At 37.0% G+C, this 20365-nt stretch overlaps 5 protein-coding genes across 5 annotated transcripts; all 5 read right to left on the minus strand.

The window, feature by feature from the left end:
- Positions 609-1546, minus strand: LOC18766285 (basic form of pathogenesis-related protein 1). The gene has a single exon (XM_007201446.2). It carries the CDS (start codon positions 1491-1493, stop codon positions 1008-1010), a length of 486 nt encoding a protein of 161 aa, XP_007201508.2. The 5' UTR covers positions 1494-1546; the 3' UTR covers positions 609-1007.
- LOC18766413 (pathogenesis-related leaf protein 4) lies at positions 4903-5632 on the minus strand. Its single transcript, XM_007201223.2, has one exon. The coding sequence runs from the start codon at positions 5585-5587 to the stop codon at positions 5102-5104; it is 486 nt and encodes a 161-aa protein (XP_007201285.1). The 5' UTR covers positions 5588-5632; the 3' UTR covers positions 4903-5101.
- LOC18767287 (pathogenesis-related leaf protein 4) lies at positions 12379-14162 on the minus strand. Its single transcript, XM_007201217.2, has one exon. The coding sequence runs from the start codon at positions 13249-13251 to the stop codon at positions 12763-12765; it is 489 nt and encodes a 162-aa protein (XP_007201279.1). The 5' UTR covers positions 13252-14162; the 3' UTR covers positions 12379-12762.
- Positions 16442-17130, minus strand: LOC18767281 (pathogenesis-related protein 1). Its single transcript, XM_007199895.2, has one exon. It carries the CDS (start codon positions 17079-17081, stop codon positions 16596-16598), a length of 486 nt encoding a protein of 161 aa, XP_007199957.1. The 5' UTR covers positions 17082-17130; the 3' UTR covers positions 16442-16595.
- On the minus strand, positions 19018-19888 carry LOC18767253 (pathogenesis-related protein 1). Its single transcript, XM_007200562.2, has one exon. The coding sequence runs from the start codon at positions 19827-19829 to the stop codon at positions 19257-19259; it is 573 nt and encodes a 190-aa protein (XP_007200624.2). The 5' UTR covers positions 19830-19888; the 3' UTR covers positions 19018-19256.

The following is a 20365-nucleotide window of genomic DNA, read 5'->3' on the forward strand; positions in this document are numbered from 1 at the left end:
ATCCTCATTTAATTAATAATTTCAATTCTTAATGTTTCAATTAACTAAGGGTATTTTCTGGTATTTTGAATGTTTCATCATTCTCTGCCTTTTGCTTTATATATATAGATAATGAGATGGACTAAATTTACCTTACGTGAATTATGTGTAAACAAGTATTATGTGTATGCTTCGGTGGGTTGTATTATAAATGTTGGGCTAAGAAAAAAAACCACACATGGGCTATAGCCCAAGTTAATCTTTACTAAGGACCGTCCCTAGTTATGATACAACCCACAATCAAATTGGTCTACAAATATCAGTTCAAAAAATCTCATATATACATAAAGAAACGGTGCATGCAAACACGTGCATCCATGAACAAGAAAATCTTAGGTGGCAATTGGTATCTATTCAAGTATGAAATTCAAAAACTTTGATTTTTCGTAAAAACAAAGAGTTCTAAAATCAAACTTTTAAGATTCAAAAACTTGTTTGGTATTCAAGGAGGGAACTCAAACTTTAAAAACAAGGAGTTCTAAAATCCATACTTTAAGATTAAAAACAATTTGTCGTAAAAATTCTTAAAAAACCGATTTGTTTGGGTTTTAAGTATTTGTGTGGTTTTGAGTAACTAGGTCTACCAAACATATTTTTTGAATTTTGGACTCAATTTATTTTTTTAAAGTTTAAAAAGTTGAATTCAAATAAAATACCAAACATACACTTAACATCCTTTCGATATCACATTTGTCGTATTTTAAAAAAAAAAAATAAAGACAAATACGAGATGGGGAGGCATTAGACAATTGAGATTGAGAAAAAGTAAAAAAAAACATAAAGAGAATGAGATAATATTTAGTTAGAAATTACAAAAAAAGAAAAAAAGGAAATAATATTATTCTTTTCATTTTTTATCCATTCTCTTGTCACCTCTCACAATACCATATCAAGTATGGGAGCTCGCAAAAGAAAAAAAAACACGGACCTCTCAACAGGCCTCATGTAAGTGTGCGTACATACATCGTCTAGTATGGGCGCTCGTCCTCGGGCTGGTACATGGGATCGTAGCTGCAAACGATATAGTTCTTTCCATCCTTGCACTTTGAAATCCCACATCCGACCTCGGTGGTTTTGCCCCAGATCACAGCAAGGTAGTGACCACATTCCTCTTTGACACATTTGTTGGACTTGGGGTCATAGAACTCTTTCTCGGTGACCCAATATTTAGTGCCAGCTGCGCCGGTCATGCCGTCGCCCGAGGTCAAGTTCTCACCCCAACGCCCTCTTGAGTGCTCCATAGCGCAGTCGTCAACTCTTTTGTTGGCATATTCTTGGGCATACTGGGCCAAAGTTGTGTTCCACTTAAGGGGTTTGTTGCCGACCTCTTTACGAGCCTTGTTGTGCTCCTCGAGGAAGCCATCGATCTCTGCTTGGGAAATGTTTGCAGAGACAAGAGTGAAGACCAATGCGACGCAGTAAATGGCCAAAAGTAGCTTCGTGTTGAACGCCATTTTTGTTTCTTGATATCAGAAGTTTAAGGTGTTTTCTTTCTAGCAGAGAAGGTTGGATTGTTAGATGTTGATTGAAATGGGAAATGAGATTGTGCATATTTATGTAGTTGGGAGGGTTAAATATAGGATCCTAAAATGGGAGAGTTTGTTAAGTTCTATAAACAAGCATGGAGAACAAATAAAACTTGTGTGGGATTGCGTCACCGAGTGGATTTGGTATCCATACAAACATTGTATTGTCAAACAATCAATCTATACCATTGATTAAGTGAAGTTTTATTTGAATCCTATAATGAGGTGAGGATTTTTAGCTGCAATGACTAAAACATTTAGCTGTACATTGAGGATCAAAGTTTTGACTTTGTTAACGATATAAATGAACTTTGTTATATGACCCCTCTGTCAACTTCTTGTGGCTTTTAAAAATAAAAGGTAAAGCATTATGCTTCTTACCAAAATACAAAGAAATGAAAGAGGAAGCAAATTAATTAGACAAAAAGGTCACCTTTCTTTCATATAGTTTGACGAAATTTTCACTTTTGTTTTTGTAATTTTAATTCTAGCAATTTGATCCATGTAGTTTGATAAACACGCGTCTCTTATGTGGAGGAGTATTTTGTATCGAATTTTGGACGAAATTCGCAGAAAATTTAGATGGGTCCTTGAATTGCGATAGAATCAAACTACAAAGGTTAAATTGACAAAATTAAACTACATGGACCAAAAAAAAAAATCTGACAAATTACACGGACTAAAAATGACTTTTTTTCCCAATTAAATATGGATATAGAGGAAAACGTTTGAAGGGTTTTGCCTCTCTTGATCTTGCAACCACTTTGGGCTCTCATCCGCCCGAGTTGCCCCATATCAGATTGGCATTGTTTGGCCCATGAAAAACTCTTGCTAGTTTTCTTGGTTTTCAGGCCCATTGTAGCAAAAAGGAAATACGTATGGTTGTTTAGCCTTATGTTTCTTAGCAAACTAATGTATAATTAGTCTTTTATTAGAATTTTGGATAAACCAATTACATTTTTGTCTAGTTATATTTTTTTTTCCAATATTAAAAACAAAAAATTCTCAAATTCGAATCTTCCCTCACTTAAAGATTAAAAAAAATAAACACATAGACATAACTGGAAAAACCATAGACATAATTAGTGAAATATAATTACAACGAACACATTCAATTTTTCAAAATCTATAAAGACATAAGAGATCCAAGTTCCTACCTATAATCACTGCAACCACAATCTTGACCAAGGGTTTTAATCCAAAAAATCTTTGAGATCTTGAATAAAGTTAGGTGACATCTCAACCTTTACGACAAGTGTTCTATTCTACTTTAGCTTTCCAATCATATAAAGTTCTAATCTTACTTGAAATGGTATAAGATATCATATAAGATTTGTTATATTTATAATGGAATGGGCTAAATTTACTTTACGTGAAGGATGTTGTATTAGAAATTTTGGGCTAAGAAAAACCACCACACCTGTGCTATAGCCCAAGTTAGTCCTTACTAAGGACCATCCTTGTTTATTGTACAACCACAATCAAATTGGTATACAAATCTCATATATACATAAAGAAACGGTGCATGCAAACATCATGAACAAGAAAATTTTAGGTGGCATTTGGTATCCTATTCAAGTATGGAATTCAAAAACTTTTATTTTTCTTGAAAACAAAGAGTCCTAAAACCCATTTTTTAAGATTCAAAAACTTGTTTGGTATTCTATGAGGGAACTCAAACTTTAAAAACAAGGAGTTCTATATTAGTAAGATCAGTAGCAAACTCGAGGAGGAAGAGGCTGCATGACACATAAATAGAGTATAATTAATTTTTATTTGTTTATTGAATCGATAATTTGATATTGATTTGTTTAATTAATTGATAAATTACCGTCAATTAGTCATAGTTATAGATATAAAACCCTTATTTTGTTTTAATTATACAGTTATACAATGGTACTTTAAGAGAGAGTTTAAATCCTCCTTCAAATAATTATACAATTATGCAATTGCTTTAGTTGAGAGAGCTTTGAATATTGTGAAAACACCATTGCCCAACAAAATAGGGAATCAATGGTTGAGTGATAGTTTGGTTGTTTACATCGAGAAAGATGTTTTTTTTTTCCTTATATTAGTAACGCAAATATAATGCGACATTTTCATGATATGAAACCTCGTCAGCAACAATTGTAGGTTAATTGTAATATTATTTTTTGTAATTAATTATGAATAACATTAGTATTGTTTAAATTATAAGGATATTTAGTTGTCTTAGTCTTTAAAAATTGCACCTCCATTGAAAAATTCTTGAGTCTGCCACTGCCCATCCAATTATGCTTCGCCATGTGGCATCCTATTACTCAAGATGGAACGTAATTGATTGAGAATAACAAAACAGTACTATCCACGTGGTATATAAGTTTTTGTCAGGAAATCTTTGGTCAAGGATAGGCAAGTGGGGTTGTAGGAGGCATGCATGTGGAATATGTATTGGAATATAGTGTGGAAAATTTTCTTTCAATAATTAATGGTCCTTTTTCCTTGCATTCATTTTTCGTCCTTCTGCCTTGAGGGAAATGGTAGAAATTGGTTGAATTGTCATTGTTGTCCTACAATTCTTATAGAGCATAATAGACATTTCAAACTTTTCCTAAATGGTCTCGGTCAAGAGATTATAGTCTTGTTTGTTAGGGAGGACTAGATTAGACTAGACTAAACTAACAAAATGTATATATTTCATGTGCATTCAAAGCATAATATGGATATTTTGCCTAACTTGGAGGAATAATGGAGATTATCTATAAGAGGTTGATTACTAAAACTTATCCCCCTAATCCCCTTGAAAATGGTGGGATTATAAGGGATAAGTTTTAGTCATCAACCTATTATGAATACTCCTCCTTCATCCTCCAAGTTGGACAACAATATCCAAATTATGCATTGATTGCACATAAAATATAGATATTTTGCTAGTTTAGTCCAATCTAATATAGTGCTTCCTAACAAATGAGGCTTGTCATAGAATAGTACATATCTTAACTCCCAAATATTTTGTGCAATGTAATTGCGTGGGTCGGTAGCAACTAGTTAGCTAGGACTGAGAGGTTTTCCTTGAATGTTTCAATTATATATTATTCTTCATTATTGAGTAACTTAAAATTTCCTATCATCAATTTTAATTGTATATAATTATAAAAGGTGATGTGACGTGATAAGAGCGATAGGCAAAAAACTGCATGTGTCTGCCTAGTTTCTACGAAATGTTTCTTGCCTCCGTTGTTCATCAACAGAGAAATTTCCACAGTAATTTATTGTCTTAACCCGGGAATCCAAAATTAGAGACGAGTCTACTTCCCTTGACGAGGAAACATTAAGCGAAAAATCAAAGTCTGAAGCATTTCACAAATAGCAGGACTAACTAGCAGCTAGCATATGCATGCATAGCTAGTTGCCAAATTTTATTCAAATATTAAAGTAGCTAGCGTAGTGAGCACCATGCTAACTTCTAGCTAGTGAACCATACAATCATTCCTTTCATTTTATTCTTGAACAGAAAATAAAAGCTCAATAGTGGTTTGTTAAAAAGCTTAATTAATTTAGTAAGGCCTCTGCCCACGAATGTTTCCCCGGGGATCATAGTTGCACCCAATAAACGTGCCTCCATTGGTGCATCGCGCTTTTGCACACCCTAAACGAACTGAGTTGCGCCAAACCACCTGCGTGTAATGACCACACATCTTCCCAGCAGCACAGGTGTTAGAGTTGTAGTCATAGTCGGGCTTCTCCCCTACGAACAAGTTCACGGCAGCTGTGCCAGACAAGTCACCGGTGCTCTTCGCTATGTTTTCACCATAAGGCCCATTAGAGTGCACTAGATTGCAATCACCAGCACGGGAGTTTGCATATCTTTGGGCATAGGCTACTAGGTTGGGGTCCCAGGTCAAGGGAGCAACACCTACCTGGGCTCGAGCGGCGTTGTGGGCATTGAGGTAGTCTTGTGGTGAGTCTTGGGCACCAGTGGATTGGAGCAGGGCTAAGCCTATGAGACATACGAAGGCAAAGGAAATCTTAGACAACCCCATGGTATTGGTTTGTAGGCTCACAATGCAAACTAATATCTTGAGTGGTTGATGAAGGAAATGAGGCATATAGCATGGAGTATTTATAAGGAAAGTGTTACGAGGGGACTGTAATTTTCACTGAGGGCCAACATTTTATTTATGACACATATTGAGAGGCCTTACTAGTCAAAGTGAAAGGAAAATAAACCCCTCCGTGAATAAGAACTTGATCCAAGATTTAGAATTTAAACCTGACTTGAAAACCTAGAGGAAGAAAATTTGCTTTGATTTGGAAAGAGGACCATCTAACAAATTTTCTTCTTGTTTGGGTTTTTTATATAAAAAATATATATGTGGTCTCAACTTGTTAGCCTTTGGATTATTATTTACTGTGGTGGCAAGTCTACGATAAAAATCAAGCAGATTAAAGCAGAGAAAAACCAAGCAGAGGATCCGAATCTCTATGTTATCATCAATAATAAAGATATTTGAATTTGGGACATCTTTTAATATTAAAAAAAAGATAAATAGAGAAAACTCTACGAGAGAAAAAAAGTTTCAGCTGTCACCCCTTTTACAGGTCGGTGATGTAACGACCCGGTCCTAAATAAATTGGTAATTATTAATTTATTCAGATAAAATACCATTTTTGACAGGACCCGACCCAAATTCCCCTTTGGAATCCGAGCCGAACCCTGTTCGTGATCGACACTTGGTGAGTGCCGAGCATAAATGACCTGGTTGCCCTTTTGGTTACAAACTTAATTTCATTTTAGCCTTGACTTCTAATGAAAATTCGGCAGAGTCTTCCCTGTAATTTGTTCAATCCCCAAAATTACATCTGTCAAGACAAGCATATATATACAACCCAACTTCCAGCATGCTTATATATACAATCAACAATAAAGTTCGAGCCCAGGGGCAATATCAGAGAATTTATACAGATTTATTTACAAGAAGAACATTTGGAGGGCCACGGACCCTACACTAAGCTGAAGAGATGCAGGAAGCGGAAACTGCCCTGTGGTGACTTTCAGATGCACGTCTACGGCCTGGGGGCGCAAAACCTTTAAAAGGTGAGTGGACCCAAAAACAAAGTTTTAAGAAAAATAGCATAAGAACATACTAACCCCATTGTAAAAACAGTTATACAAAACTAATTCATTCTTTTAATCATATACATACTGAAATCAATGCACTCATATATATATATATATATATATATATAAATATATGTCAAGCATACTCATATCATCTTTAAACTCTTAAAAGCACTGAAATCAGTTTTAAACTACCACATAGGAGTACCCTTTTAATTTTGTCAATTCTTGATATCCGTCACTTCCTGATAATTCGTCAATTCCCCTGGCAGGTCTCGGTGACATAAAGTCAACTCAAGCCGCAAACTGGCAGGATTCAGGGGACCGTAGTCAGCCTGATCCGCATTCTTGGCTCCCACGGTCCCGGCGTCCCCGAAACTCGTGAGGCAAATGTCAAGCGCACTGACAAAATTGAAGGCAAATTGGATGTCCGTGGACATCGTCATATCCGAAGGCAACATATACCGAAGGCAACCTGGATGCCCGTGGACATCGTCTTATCTGAAGGCAACTTGTTTCTATAACTGGGTACCTAAGGTGGCTTAAGAAAATCTAAAATCTCTGAAACATATGATAAATAACTGAATTTCTGTTAAATCTAAAACTTTACTGGCATTTATATGTTATTTAGCTAAAATTTCCTTTTCCTATATCCATAACGGATATCTCACTCGGTAGCATGTGAATTCAAAACATTTAAAAGCATATATCAACTAATAAAACACTAATCTTTGCATAAAACTTATTTAAGATCAAATACTGTAGCTGAATAGCATAAATTCATTTATGAAAACAAAGAGTCCACTCACAGCTGGTCCGAGTTCGCTGGACCTTTTGGAGGTCCCTCATGTGGGTCAACTGGTGCCCGGGTGCCTGATTCAAGTACCATAATAATATATATTAATAAAACTGCTCGATATAAATATTTAAATAAAACCCTGACCCCCAACTCCTAGAAGTGCGTGCATCCAATTAAAGTTACTCCTATGCCCACATTAACGTTCCCTTAAACCTAGGATACAAGTCCCATGAGTCTGGTCTCAATCGGACGGTTAGTTTGGTCACAAACGCACGAACAAAGGCTCGAACCCATTGAACCAGCACAAGATGCAAAATCCGTTCAGGGTTCAAACGTTATCCAAATTAAGATCCGCGAATTCCTACACGCTCTTGACAACACAAGGACCATTCTAGGACTAAGTGTGGTCCCCACCAAATGGAGGAGAGAAGGTGATGGGTTAAAAAAAAAACAGGGAGGGGCTGTGGTCGCGAGGAAGAAGAGTGAGGGGAGAGAGAGAGAGTCAGTTTTTAAAAAAAATCCTAATTTCAAAATTATCATTTTGCCCTTCTATGTATTTTGACTGTATTTTCTTTGTTACAACTCCGATTCAAGTCCACTCCGTGTCTACGGACTCGCTTCGTCGCGCTCTACGCACGAGGCATGTGGAATAGTCAAATTCTTTCTCGGTCAAAAAGTCAACTTTTTCTTTACTAGAATATTCTAAGGGCAAACGTGTCATTTCCTTTTAATAGTTTAATAGTTAAATATTAATTAAGGTTTGGGTTATTACAATTTTGCCCCTAGAATATTTTATTAGGTTTAAAGTTGACTTTTTGATCGGGAATGAATTTGAAAATTTCAACTGTACCGTTGCGTAGAGCATGGCAAGATGAGTCCGTAGACACGTAGTGAGCTTGAATCGGAGCTGTGACGAAGAAGTGACAAGCAAAACATCACCAATGGTACAATCGTAAATATTGAGAAAAAGGTTTGATAAAATTTGATTTTTTCTCTCTCTCGGCGCAGTCTCTCTCCTCTCTCTCGCGACGGTAGTGCCAACCGGCAACATTTTGGCTAGCCGTCCTCTCGTTCGGCCACCAAAGCTGACGGGGCCGGTACCAAAATGACCTGGCCACCGTCCTCTTCCAACCCCAGTCCTTCACCGCCTCGGTCTGCCTCCGTTAGTTGGGTTAAGTGATTAAGTGAGATTATGAGATTAATTTATTGTTTGAAACTGGGGAACAGCGGATGTTTTATGGTTGTTTGAAGTTTATGCAATATTAGAATTTGGAATATATGATTATTAAGAAGTGAGTGGACATTTATTTTAATATGCACTATTTTCAATGATTGAAAGAATATGCATGGATTTGGTATATATATATATATATATATATATATATATATATATATTTGGAATAAGGATTGGGAAATTTATAAGTTTCGATATGAGTAATATGAAATTGAGAATTGAATTTTGATGTGGGAAGTTATATGATTATATTATGTATAAGTACATACTTCCTATACGTGGCGTTGAAATTTCCGGCGTATAGGAAGAATGTATGATTATGTAAGTCTCACAAGTGACGTTGGATTTTTCAGTGTGTGAGACACTTCCTATACGTGGCGTTGGAATTTCTGGCGTATGGGAAGAATGTATGATTATTTAAGTCTTACACGTGGCGTTGGATTTCCCAATTTGTGAGACACTTCTCATACGTGGCGTTGGATTTTCCGATGTATGGGAAGGATATGTGATTTAATGGTCTCACACGTGGCGTTGAATTTTCCGGCGTGTGAAACACTTCCCATACCTGGCGTTGAATTTTCCGACGTATGGGAAGGATATGTGATTTGATGGTCTCATACGTAGCGTTATATTTTTCGGCGTGTGGGACACTTCCCATACGTGGCGTTGGATTTTTCGACGTATGAGAAGGATATGTGATTTGATGGTCTCACACGTGGCGTTGGATTTTATGGCGTGTGAGACACTTCCCATACGTGGCGTTGGATTTTCCGACGTATGGGAATGATATGTGATTTGATGGTCTCACACGTAGCGTTGAATTTTTCGGCGTGTGAAACACTTCCCATATGTGACGTTGGATTTTCCTGCGTATGGGAAGGATATGTGATTTGATGGTCTCACAAGTGGCGTTGGATTTTCCGGCGTGTGAGACACTTCCCATACGTTGCGTTGGATTTTTCGGGGTGTGAGACACTTCCCATACGTAGCGTTAGATTCTCCGGCTTATGGGAAGAATATGTGATTATTAGGTCTCACACATGGCATTGAATTTTCCGGCGTATTGGAAGAATATGTGATTATGTAGTCTCACACGTGGCGTTGAAATTTCCTGCGTGTGAGACACTTCCCATACGTGGCGTTGGATTTTCCGGCGTATATGAATAATATATGACTAACAGGTCTCACACGTGGCGTTGGAATATTCCGGCGTATGAGACATTATGATTATGTTATTAGCTCATCACACGTGGCGTTGGAATATTCAGCGTGTGATAGAATAATAGGGAGAAGAAAAAGGGATTATTTTACTATATCGAGGAAAGAGTGATGCTTAAAAGAATTATGTTTGGTGTGTTGTGATTTAAATTAAAAAGGGAAAGGAGTAAATTCTAGAATGTATTATTTTTGTGTTGCTGTAATGGTTTGTACGTTATCGGAATCGGGATTTTGTGGAAAGAACTACGTGTGGCTTGATCCCTCAGTAAGAGTACGTAGGTAGCCTGGGGTCCCACTCAGGTGCAGCCGCAGACTAAATTTTATTTATGTTGTTTTATGGAGATTGGTTCTGACCTGGTCGTTGGTCCTGAAATTCGGTTGAAAACGAGATGCGATTAAATAATTGTTCATACTCCCGTCTGGCTGAGGGAGGATTGTGTAAATGTGTTCTGGTCAAAACAGGCACAAAGCTTGTTTTGGATTGATGTACGATTTGGGCTAAAACCTTAAACTATTTGCGATTGCGTTAAGAGGTTAAAACCTCGCATATTGGATAGTTGGGAAAGTTAGATGATGTAAATTTCATTTGGCATTCATAAGTGTGTTTGAGTTTATTATTTGCCTTGTTTAAGGTATGATTTGGCTTAAGGACTTTGTTGGTAGTTTGGTTTCGGATCATTTGAGGGCCGGATGCCGATTTTGTGAATTGCATGAAATTATCTTGTGCATGCTGCCGGTTGGTGATATTAAATGTGTTTTATGCAGGTTGAAATTTTTGGGAATTGTTCAATTTACAGGGGAGACTCTGCCAAAATTTTGGTAGAAAGTCTCGGTCTGTAATAAGTGGGCCCGACGTCGATGTGATGTTGGAATTTCCACAGGACTCATCTCGGGTTTCAAGGAATTCGGGGTGGGTCCTGTCAGGTGACCTCCATCCCTCTCCTCCTCCCCTTCCTTCCCCTCTTTACGTACCCTCCCAGACATGTCCCTCCCTTATCCACCTCTACCCATCCCCTCCAGGGCCTCCATCTTAGTTGAGTGTGGTGGCCGCAGAAAAACTTAGTTGATAATGTGATGTGGTATTGACTTGTTAACTAAAAGTATTTGAGCCATAATAACTAATTTATTGGTGTGTAATATATATAAATTCTATTAGAGTGCTACTATTTCCATCCACTTATCCTATTTTTCTATCAATCTTATCTTCTCACTCATCATGTAAATTTGAAAAAGCACAATCCTATTTTTCCACCCAACATTATTTCTAAAATACCCTTTATAAATCACCTTATGTGGTATGCCAACTCATCTAATACAACTAAGTTTTTTTAATTGTTTTATTATTATATCCTAATTAAAGCAATAATTACCAAAAAGTCTTTCAATCCCCCTTTTTCTTCTTCCTCCTCCCCCACACTCTTCCCACAAAATTTCCATTATCGCCAGATTTCTCACGGGCGCCGCTAAACCCATCTCGCTCACTCATTCTTCCATGACAGTTCCCTTTCTTCACCATGGCAGTTGTATCGGATTTCTCACTGCAACTGCATCATTGTTCATGCCTCTCTCATCTTCTATATTTTCTAGATCTATATATAAAGATAATTGGTTTAGATAATTACATTGTTCTGGGTGTTTGGGATACAATAACTAATAATTATAAAACCTATCATGAACCGATTTGTTTTAAGACTTCAACTAAGAAAGTTATTGAGATATTTGTTGTGGTGATGAAAGAAAAGATTTTTTCAGATTTGCAGGAAGAGTTTAGTTGAATTTTTTGGATGGTCTAAAGAGGATATAAGGTTTCTATAGGAGTAGCCTTTTGAATTATCTAGCCACTCCCCATCTGATTATGCTTCGCCATGTGAAATCCTATTACTCAGGACGAAACGTAATTGATTGAGAATAATAAAACAGTGCTATCCACGTGGTATTGACAAGCAAGTGGGGTTGTAGGAGGCATGCATGTGGAGTATGTATTGGAATATAGTGTGGAAAATAATTTTCTTTCAATAATTAATTGTCCCTTTTCCTTGCATTCATTTTTCGTCCTTCTGCCCTGAGGGAAAGGGTATAAATTGGTTGAATTGTCATTGTAGTCCTACAATTCTTATAGAGCGTAATAGACATTTCAAACTTTTCCTAAATGGTCTCGGTCAAGAGATTATAGGGTTGTTTGTTAGGGAGGACTAGATTAGACTAGACTAAACTAACAAAATGACTATATTTCATGTGCATTCAAAGCATAATATGAATATTTTGCCTAACTTGGAGGAATAATAGGGACTATCTATAAGAGGTTGATTACTAAAACTTATCCCCCTATCCACCTCTACCCATCCCCTCCTCCAGGCCCTCCATCTTAGCTGAGTGTGGTGGCCGCAGAAAAACTTGGTTGATAATTTGATGTGGCATTGACGTGTTAACTAAAAGTATTTGAGCCATAATAACTAATTTATTGGTGCGTAATATTCATCAGTTGTATTATGTTGTTTCTTTCTGTAAACATCGAAATTTCAACATCTAGAAAGCTAGGAAATAATCAAGTCGCCAAGACATCCCCCTTGACATTTATTGGATTGCCAAACTTTTACTAGTATTACTACATTAAAATTTGCATAGCGCTTTCACTTTACTTCCAAGAAAGGGAAGAGAAAAGAAAATAAGAAATGAAAAACAAAAAACAAGTCAAAATATGCATGAATGCTCGATCGCATGATTCTCCGATCTATGAATTCTTTTCTATTTTGCTTTTTATGATTTAGGTTTAATCAGAAGACCAAAAATAAAAATACTAATGGCCAGGATCCCTTCAGGCACACACTGTGATCAATTAAGCCTATTAGTAAGGCTTCACCCCAACAGAGTTGCCTGCAGGATCATAGTGGCAAACGACATAGGAACCTCCATAGGCGCACTGGACTTTGGCACACCCAACAAGCCCTGTGTCACGCCAAACGACCTGCGTATAATGGCCACACTGCTTCCCAGGGGCGCAGGTGTTGGTCTTGTAATCATAATCGGCCTTCTCCGCCACCCATTGGTCCACAGCCAATTTCGCCGTCAAGTCTCCGTCAGGGCTCATTGCAAGGTTTTCACCAGGGCCTGAATTCGAGTGCACGAGGTCGCAGTCGCCGGCACGTTGGTTAGCATAGTTTTTCGCAGAATCTGCTAGGCCTTCATCCCAGTCCAAGGTGTCGAGGCCAACCGCCGCTCGCGCCGCGTTGTGGGCTTTCACGTAGTCATCTGGGGCGTTTTGGGCACGGGCTAACCCTATTAGGCAAATTAAAAGTAGGGCTAATGAGATCTTGTTCTTGCACAACCCTTCCATAATGTTAATTAGTGGTTAATTGTAATAATCTACAGATTGTTCTGCTAAAGAGTTTCTTGTTGGATATGGATTGGAAAATACCTCATTATATATGTTGGAGAAAATTATATATGTTGTTATTTTTGTGGATGTGAAAATTAATTTTGTTTGCATCATGTGTAACCAAGGAAGAGCCCTATAAGTTGCCGAAATACCCGCACCTTGCAGAACCTAAAATAGCTAGGCTCCTTTTAATTGAGGAGGAGCTCCTACTCAAAACAAATAGAATTTTGACACTTGACAAATTCCTTTAACCTTATTTTTTTGTTTGAACTTGAACAAGTCTCAAACTTTTCCTTGGCCTAAACTTTTGTCATTTCTAATTTAATCAGGGCTGATGAGATCTTGTTTTTTTTTAAATTTATAATTATTTATAATTTTTTTTTAGTATAGGGGATGAGGGTTGCTCACACACACATACACATAAAACTAAGATGACATGGGGGTTCGAACCTGAGACCTCTGGTTTGTAAGTGAAAGTCCTTTTCCACTAGGCTAGACTCCGTTAACGATGAGATCTTGTTCTTGGGGTGACGGAGACATTTGTTGATGGAAAAATATTGAGATGTACGTCTAGTGGTTGGATCATTTAGTTAAATTAGTTTTGTTTGCATATGTGTAACAATGTAAGTGTAACCAAAGAAGAACCCTATAAGTCGCCAAAACACCCGCCCCTTAAGAACTAAAATCTTTTGTGCCATTTGTATCACCACCATAAATATCAAGAAACTGAAATTGTTATTAATCAGCACCAAAAAAAAAGAAAAAAAAAAAAGACTCCAACTAGTTAAACAATTGTGTCAATTTGGTCAAATATAGAGACATTATTACAGTTACAAAGAACCATCATATTGGCTATGGAGTAAAATTGCGGAAATACGCTCACCTTTCACGAAAATAAATGGGAGCCACAAAATGAACCATCATGTCCTGGAAGAAGATTAGCGACGTTTGTTATTCCTTTTGTCGGCGTTTGTTAAATTTTTCGTCTTGATCTTTTTTGGTCAATAAAGTCAAGAAACTCTGTGAGTTTTTTTGTGTTTTTTCTTCTCATAATTCAAGAAACTTTATTGAGTTTGTTGGGTGTTCTTAGGGGGGTGTATTCAATTAGGATTCTAGAGCGTTGAAAAAGATTTTAAAAATCCGGGTGTATTCAATTTGGATTTATACAAACTTTTAAAAAGTCTATAACAGTTTGAGTGTATTCAATCTAGACTTGGTTGAACTTATAAAATGTCCATCTAAATGTGGGTGTATTCAATTAGGACTTGGAAAAAGTCTAAATAAATTTACCTGTATTCAAAAGGAGATAGATTTGGAAGGATTTAATTAAGTGTTGGAGTTTGGAGAATTTGTAGGTTTTAGGTATAAATAATAAAGGCCAACATAAGTCTAACCTCCACCCGAAAGATTTCATATGACTTTTTTATATATATATTTTTCTCCCTGTGTTAGAAAATTTTCCATCGTTTGGAAAACAATGCACTAAGCCATGCACTGACCTTGGGTGGTTACAAGCGTCCTGTGTTAAGCAAAGCTCCTCCATTAGTGATTTCTTCAAATCAACCAGTTCGAGTTATTGGGAGGAAAGCTCGGCTAGAGATTTTTCGATCTCCGATAAGTTCCCCTTGGATATCTCTCGGCATGAAGCCAACATCAAGGCGGTGGAAGGTTGAGATATATTTCCATCACCATAACATTACTAGATGATAGGGCCCTTGCTTTTTGGATAAAGGGTTGTTTTTTGTTTTGTTTTTTTTAAATTGAATTTTTGGACAAAGAGTTTGCTGTTCGTGAACAAAATCAAAGGGAAATTTCCAACTAGTGGAAATATCGAAGGGAAATTCAATTTGAAATTCATTGTTTAGGTATGAAAGTTTCCAACTTGTGGAAATTTCAAAGGGAAATTCACTGTTTAGGTATGAAAGTTTTCAACTCATGGAAATTTCAAAGGAAAATTCATTGTTGTGCACACAAGTAGAGGAAGAATTTGGAAATAAAAAAAAAACAAAAAACAAAAAGGGGATGGTCGACTAGTGGCTAGGTCAAGATAGTTTAAAGAAAATAGTGTTGGGAAGAAAGAGTGATAAAAGAAAATAGTATTGGGAAGTCTATGCAAATATATCTGAATTTATAACAAAAGTTTATACAAAAGTATGGAAGTCTATAATAAAAGCCTATATAAGTTCATTAAAAATCCGGGTAAAACAATAGGAGTTATACAATTCCAGGAAATCTGTCACTTAAAAAAAATCTTTCACAATCGTATACAATCCTAATTGAATACAACCCCCTTAGTCTCTTTAGAAGAGTCATGCCAGTTCGTGGCTAATTTTGTCCTTGATATCATTGAATTATATTTGGGAAATTATGGCGGTAGAAATGGGTATGGAAAAGTTATTTTCGAGAGTGATTCTCTCCAGATCCTTTTCAGCTTTTTTACTGGCTCAAGTCACTAGGGAAGTTTTTACCTATGTCTGTCATATTGCTAATGGGATGGCTCCCTTTATTGTTTATATCCTTTGTACTCTTTTTTCACTGTATCGTCTTTTTATAAATTAAAAATAAATAAAATAAAAGGGAGCCACACAAAATAGTTGGACATTCCAACAAAATGCGCAATACGTTCTTTTGACTGATGCAATTTGTTTTGCAAGAGATTGTTGCTCAACTGATTAAGAATATTTACCCTTGAATCCTATGTCCAAGGCTCGATTCCCCTTAGGGCCCATTTGGTTCATGGGAAAGGAGGTTTGGGAATGAGAATTCAATTGTTTTCCCATATTTGGTAAGTCCACGCATGGGAAATAGTTGCCTGGCACATGGGAAAGTAGGGGGGAAAGTGAAGCCCTCCTCTTAACTTAAGTTTTGTTTTCCTTCATCATGGGAAAGTTTGGAAAAATAAGCCAACATTCAATGCACAATTTTCATGAGTATTTTGTCCATGAACAATTTAGAATTACAATGTATCATTAAATGCTTTCTTTTTTTATTTGATTTAATATGGGTATAATTGGAAAATTATACAAAATTTGTTTTCCATTCCTACTTAAAACAAACATGGGAAAGGAAACAAACGGGACCTTATCTTAAAAAAGAAAAAAAAAAGAAAAAAAAAAAGAGAGACAACTTTGGACGCAGCATGCATATGTCTCCAGTTTCCAAAATAATAAAAAGTCATTCTTCATATCCATAAAGTTTAGCATCCACCATGCAGGTGAATAAGATACAATAGAATTGATGATCTAACATCACTTCTTAATTCATTTTATTCTTGATAATATAGCTTCATAGATATAGTTGGTTTAGTAAGGCTTCTCCCCAACATAGTTGCCTGGCGGATCATAGTTGCACCCGATGAAGGTACCTCCACTGTTGCACCTCACTTTTGCACACCCTACACGAGCTGTGTTACGCCAAACAACCTGCGTATAATGCCCACACATCTTGCCATCGGCACAAGTGTTAGAGTCGTAGTTATAGTCGGCCTTCTCCGCCACCCACATGTTCACGGCATCCGTGCCCGACAAGTCAGCGGTGCTCATGGCAAGGTTTTCGCCGTAGGGCCCACCAGAGTGGACAAGATTGCAGTCGCCAATGTGTTGATTGGCATAGTCTTGCGCATAGCCCTGTAGCTTCTCATCCCATGACAATGGCCCGACGTTTACCGCCGCTCGAGCGTTGTTATGGGCAGTGACGTAGTCTTGTGGTGTGTCTTGGGCATGAGTGGATTGGAGAAGGGCAGAGCCTAAAACACAAACGAGGGCTAGTAAAATCTTGGACAGCCCCATGTTGGGTTTTGAGAGTTTGATAATGTATGAAGGAGTTTTTTGTTGCGAGAACGATGCATATGGTGTGGGGTATTTATAATGGAAAATGTGGAAATTTATATGCGTTACCATGCAAGAGCGTTCCTAATACGTTACTGACTCTATCAATAATGGAGTGTGCTTGTGCAATATAATATCAAAATACTTGAGAGCTTGTAAAATATATTATCGATGCATCTAGAAAACATATGAGTTGCTTTGCCATCAGAAAATAAAAAATAAAAAAACGTATGAGTTGATCAGTTAGCTAGGTCTAACTAAGGCTAACCGTCAATTTCGGGGAATAAATTGATGGCAAACTTTGGAAGACAAGAAAAGAAAAGTAAATTTTGGAAAATAGGGGAAAGGAATATGAAGTATATACCATACCATGATTGCTTTGGAAAATCCTTTATGGACTTTACCATACAATGTGTAGTGCGTGTACTTGTACGGGTCTTGAAAAAGAAAGAGATATTTAGTCATATATCCATTCTTAGCACTAAAATTATAAATAAATTATACATCATTTAATTTCTATAAACAAACCCAACAAAAACCCAAAAAATGACAGCCGACTCTATTGAATTTAATTTTAATTATTAAATTACTTTGATGCCCTATTGAGTGTTTTGGGCTTTTTTATGAGGTTTTGGGGTTGGGTTCATTTTAAGAAATCAATTACAGTTTTGTAATTCAAAAGAAGTTAAAAGCATTTTTGTTATGTTGTAAATCGGCTTTGGGTGTGTTTCTAAACTCCATTTCATATATGATTTTTTTTTAATGTAAATAATTTGGGCTCTTATATTGGGTATAATAGTGAATCTCCCAAAAGGAAAAGTGAAGTCAATATAACTGTTGAGGCCCAAAAAATCTAAGGAGATTCACTATTATACCTAAGGGCCTTCATGACTCTACTCTCTAGGATAATGAGGTATTGTCATCTTCTCAATACGAAGGCAAATGAATGAAAATTGGAGAAAAGAGACTTGAGCAAATTATGTTGTGATATTGGAGCATGAGATTGATAGGTACATCACCGACCCTATTGAAGATGTGGTTGACTTATTCGATGTTTTAAAGTGGTGGAAATTGTATGAGGTTAAGTATCCGGGTTTGGCACTTATTGCAAAGGATGTGCTTGCCATCCCAGTATCAACGGTGGCTTCAGAATCATGTTTTAGCACGGGTGGTTGGATAGTTAATTCATTTCGTGCTTCTTTGACTCCTAAGATTGTGGAAGCCTTAATTTGCTCTCAAAATTGGTTAAGGTAAGATGACATATCCTCTTTATAATATGAGCCAACAATTCAAGAGATGAAGTTGAATTAGGTATTTCTTTGTAATTTTATATGCTTTATTAGTGTATTTTACAATTTGTAGGTTTCACTAATGTTTTAATGGGTTTTTTTAATTTTATATAGATTTATGAGTTCATCCACACCTCCGAAGTCTGCCCCAGCTACTTTTTAATGTTAGGAGGAATTTAATGAAGTTGCAACACTTAGGACTACATGCTTTTGTGGAGTTTTTGCATGCTTGTATTTTGTTTATATTTTGCTGCAGTGGGATTGTAATTTATTTTGATGAATTTGGATTGTAATTTATTTTTTGCTAAAGTTGGAATATAATTTATATTTGTTGAAGTTGGATTGATTTTGATGTGTTAAAAGCTTGGTGGAAGTTTAAATTTGAGCTTGGCCTATTTGATAATGAACAAATTGGTAGGTTTGTAGTATAATTAAATTTTGGGCAGGTCTGTAATATAATACAATTTTGGGCAGATCTGTAATGAAATAAAATTATATATTACAATTTTGGGCTCAGGCCAAAAATCAAAAATCGCAAGAACCAAACTGGAATTGGGCAGGTCTGGGTTGGTTCGGTCTTGCCTATAAATTTTTGTCAAAACCAGACAAAACCGAATTGGTCTTCATTTTCAATTCAAGTTTTAATTTTATAAGAAATCGGCCTGAGCCGGACCATACTCACCCTTAATATCCATTAAGTTTAGCATCCACCATGCCGGTGAATAAGATCAATGAATTGATGATCTAACATCACTTCTTAATTCATTTTGTTCTTGATAACATAGCTTCATAGATATAGTTGGTTTGTTTTTTTAGACGAATAAATATAGTTGGTTTAGTAAGACTTCTACTCAACATTATTGCCAATGGTGAATATTATTGGCGCATCCATGCACCTGGCACATGGTAGAATTTTTGCATAGGAGTTGTAAGGCTCGTAAGGCTTCTCCCCAACATAGTTGCCTGGCGGATCATAGTTGCACCCGATGAAGGTACCTCCACTGTTGCACCTCACTTTTGCACACCCTACACGAGCTGTGTTACGCCAAACAACCTGCGTATAATGCCCACACACCTTGTCATCGGCACAAGTGTTAGAGTCGTAGTTATAGTCGGCCTTCTCCGCCACCCACATGTTCACGGCATCCGTGCCCGACAAGTCAGCGGTGCTCATGGCAAGGTTTTCGCCGTAGGGCCCACCAGAGTGGACAAGATTGCAGTCGCCCATGTGTTGATTGGCATAGTCTTGCGCATAGGCTTGCAGCTTCTCATCCCATGACAATGGCTCGACGTTAACCGCTGCTCGAGCGATGTTGTGGGCAGTGAGGTAGTCTTGCGGTGCGTCTTGGGCATGAGTGGATTGGAGAAGGGCAGAGCCTAAAACACAAACGAGGGCTAGTAAAATTGTGGACAGCCCCATGTTGGGTTTTGAGAGTTTGATAATGTATGAAGGAGTTTTTTGTTGCGAGAACGATACATATAGTGTGGGGTATTTATAATGGAAAATGTGGAAATTTATGTGCGTTACTATTCAAGAGCGTTCCTAATACGTTACTGACTCTTATCAATAATGGAGTGTGCTTGTGAAATATAATATCAAAAATACTTGAGAGCTTGTGAAATATATTATCGATGCATCTAGAAAACATATGAGTTGCTTTGCTATCAGAAAAAATAAAATGAAAAAACGTGTATGAGTTGACCAGTTAGCGTCTAAAGAAGGCTAACCGTCAATTTCGGGGAACAAATTGATCGCAAACTATGGAAGACCAGAAAAGAAAAGTAAACTTTGGAAAATAGGGGAAAGGAAATTCTTTATGGACTTTACCATACCATGTGTAGTGCGTGTAGTCTGTACGTGTGAATGAGCTAATATGGCTCAAGTCCCACCATGTTTACAGGAGGGTCGTAATTGCAAAGAAACAAAACTCCACCCACTATTACGCTGTACCCTTC

This window comes from Prunus persica, chromosome G8 (assembly GCF_000346465.2).
Source record: "Prunus persica cultivar Lovell chromosome G8, Prunus_persica_NCBIv2, whole genome shotgun sequence".
NCBI classification, from domain to species: Eukaryota; Viridiplantae; Streptophyta; class Magnoliopsida; order Rosales; family Rosaceae; genus Prunus; species Prunus persica.

Coding starts and splice junctions, on each gene's coding strand:
- LOC18767281 (XM_007199895.2), bottom strand. CDS start 17,081: ATGGGGCTGTCCAAGATTTTACTAGCCCTCGTTTGTGTTTTAGGCTCT.
- LOC18767253 (XM_007200562.2), bottom strand. CDS start 19,829: ATGGGGCTGTCCACAATTTTACTAGCCCTCGTTTGTGTTTTAGGCTCT.
- LOC18766285 (XM_007201446.2), bottom strand. CDS start 1,493: ATGGCGTTCAACACGAAGCTACTTTTGGCCATTTACTGCGTCGCATTG.
- LOC18767287 (XM_007201217.2), bottom strand. CDS start 13,251: ATGGAAGGGTTGTGCAAGAACAAGATCTCATTAGCCCTACTTTTAATT.
- LOC18766413 (XM_007201223.2), bottom strand. CDS start 5,587: ATGGGGTTGTCTAAGATTTCCTTTGCCTTCGTATGTCTCATAGGCTTA.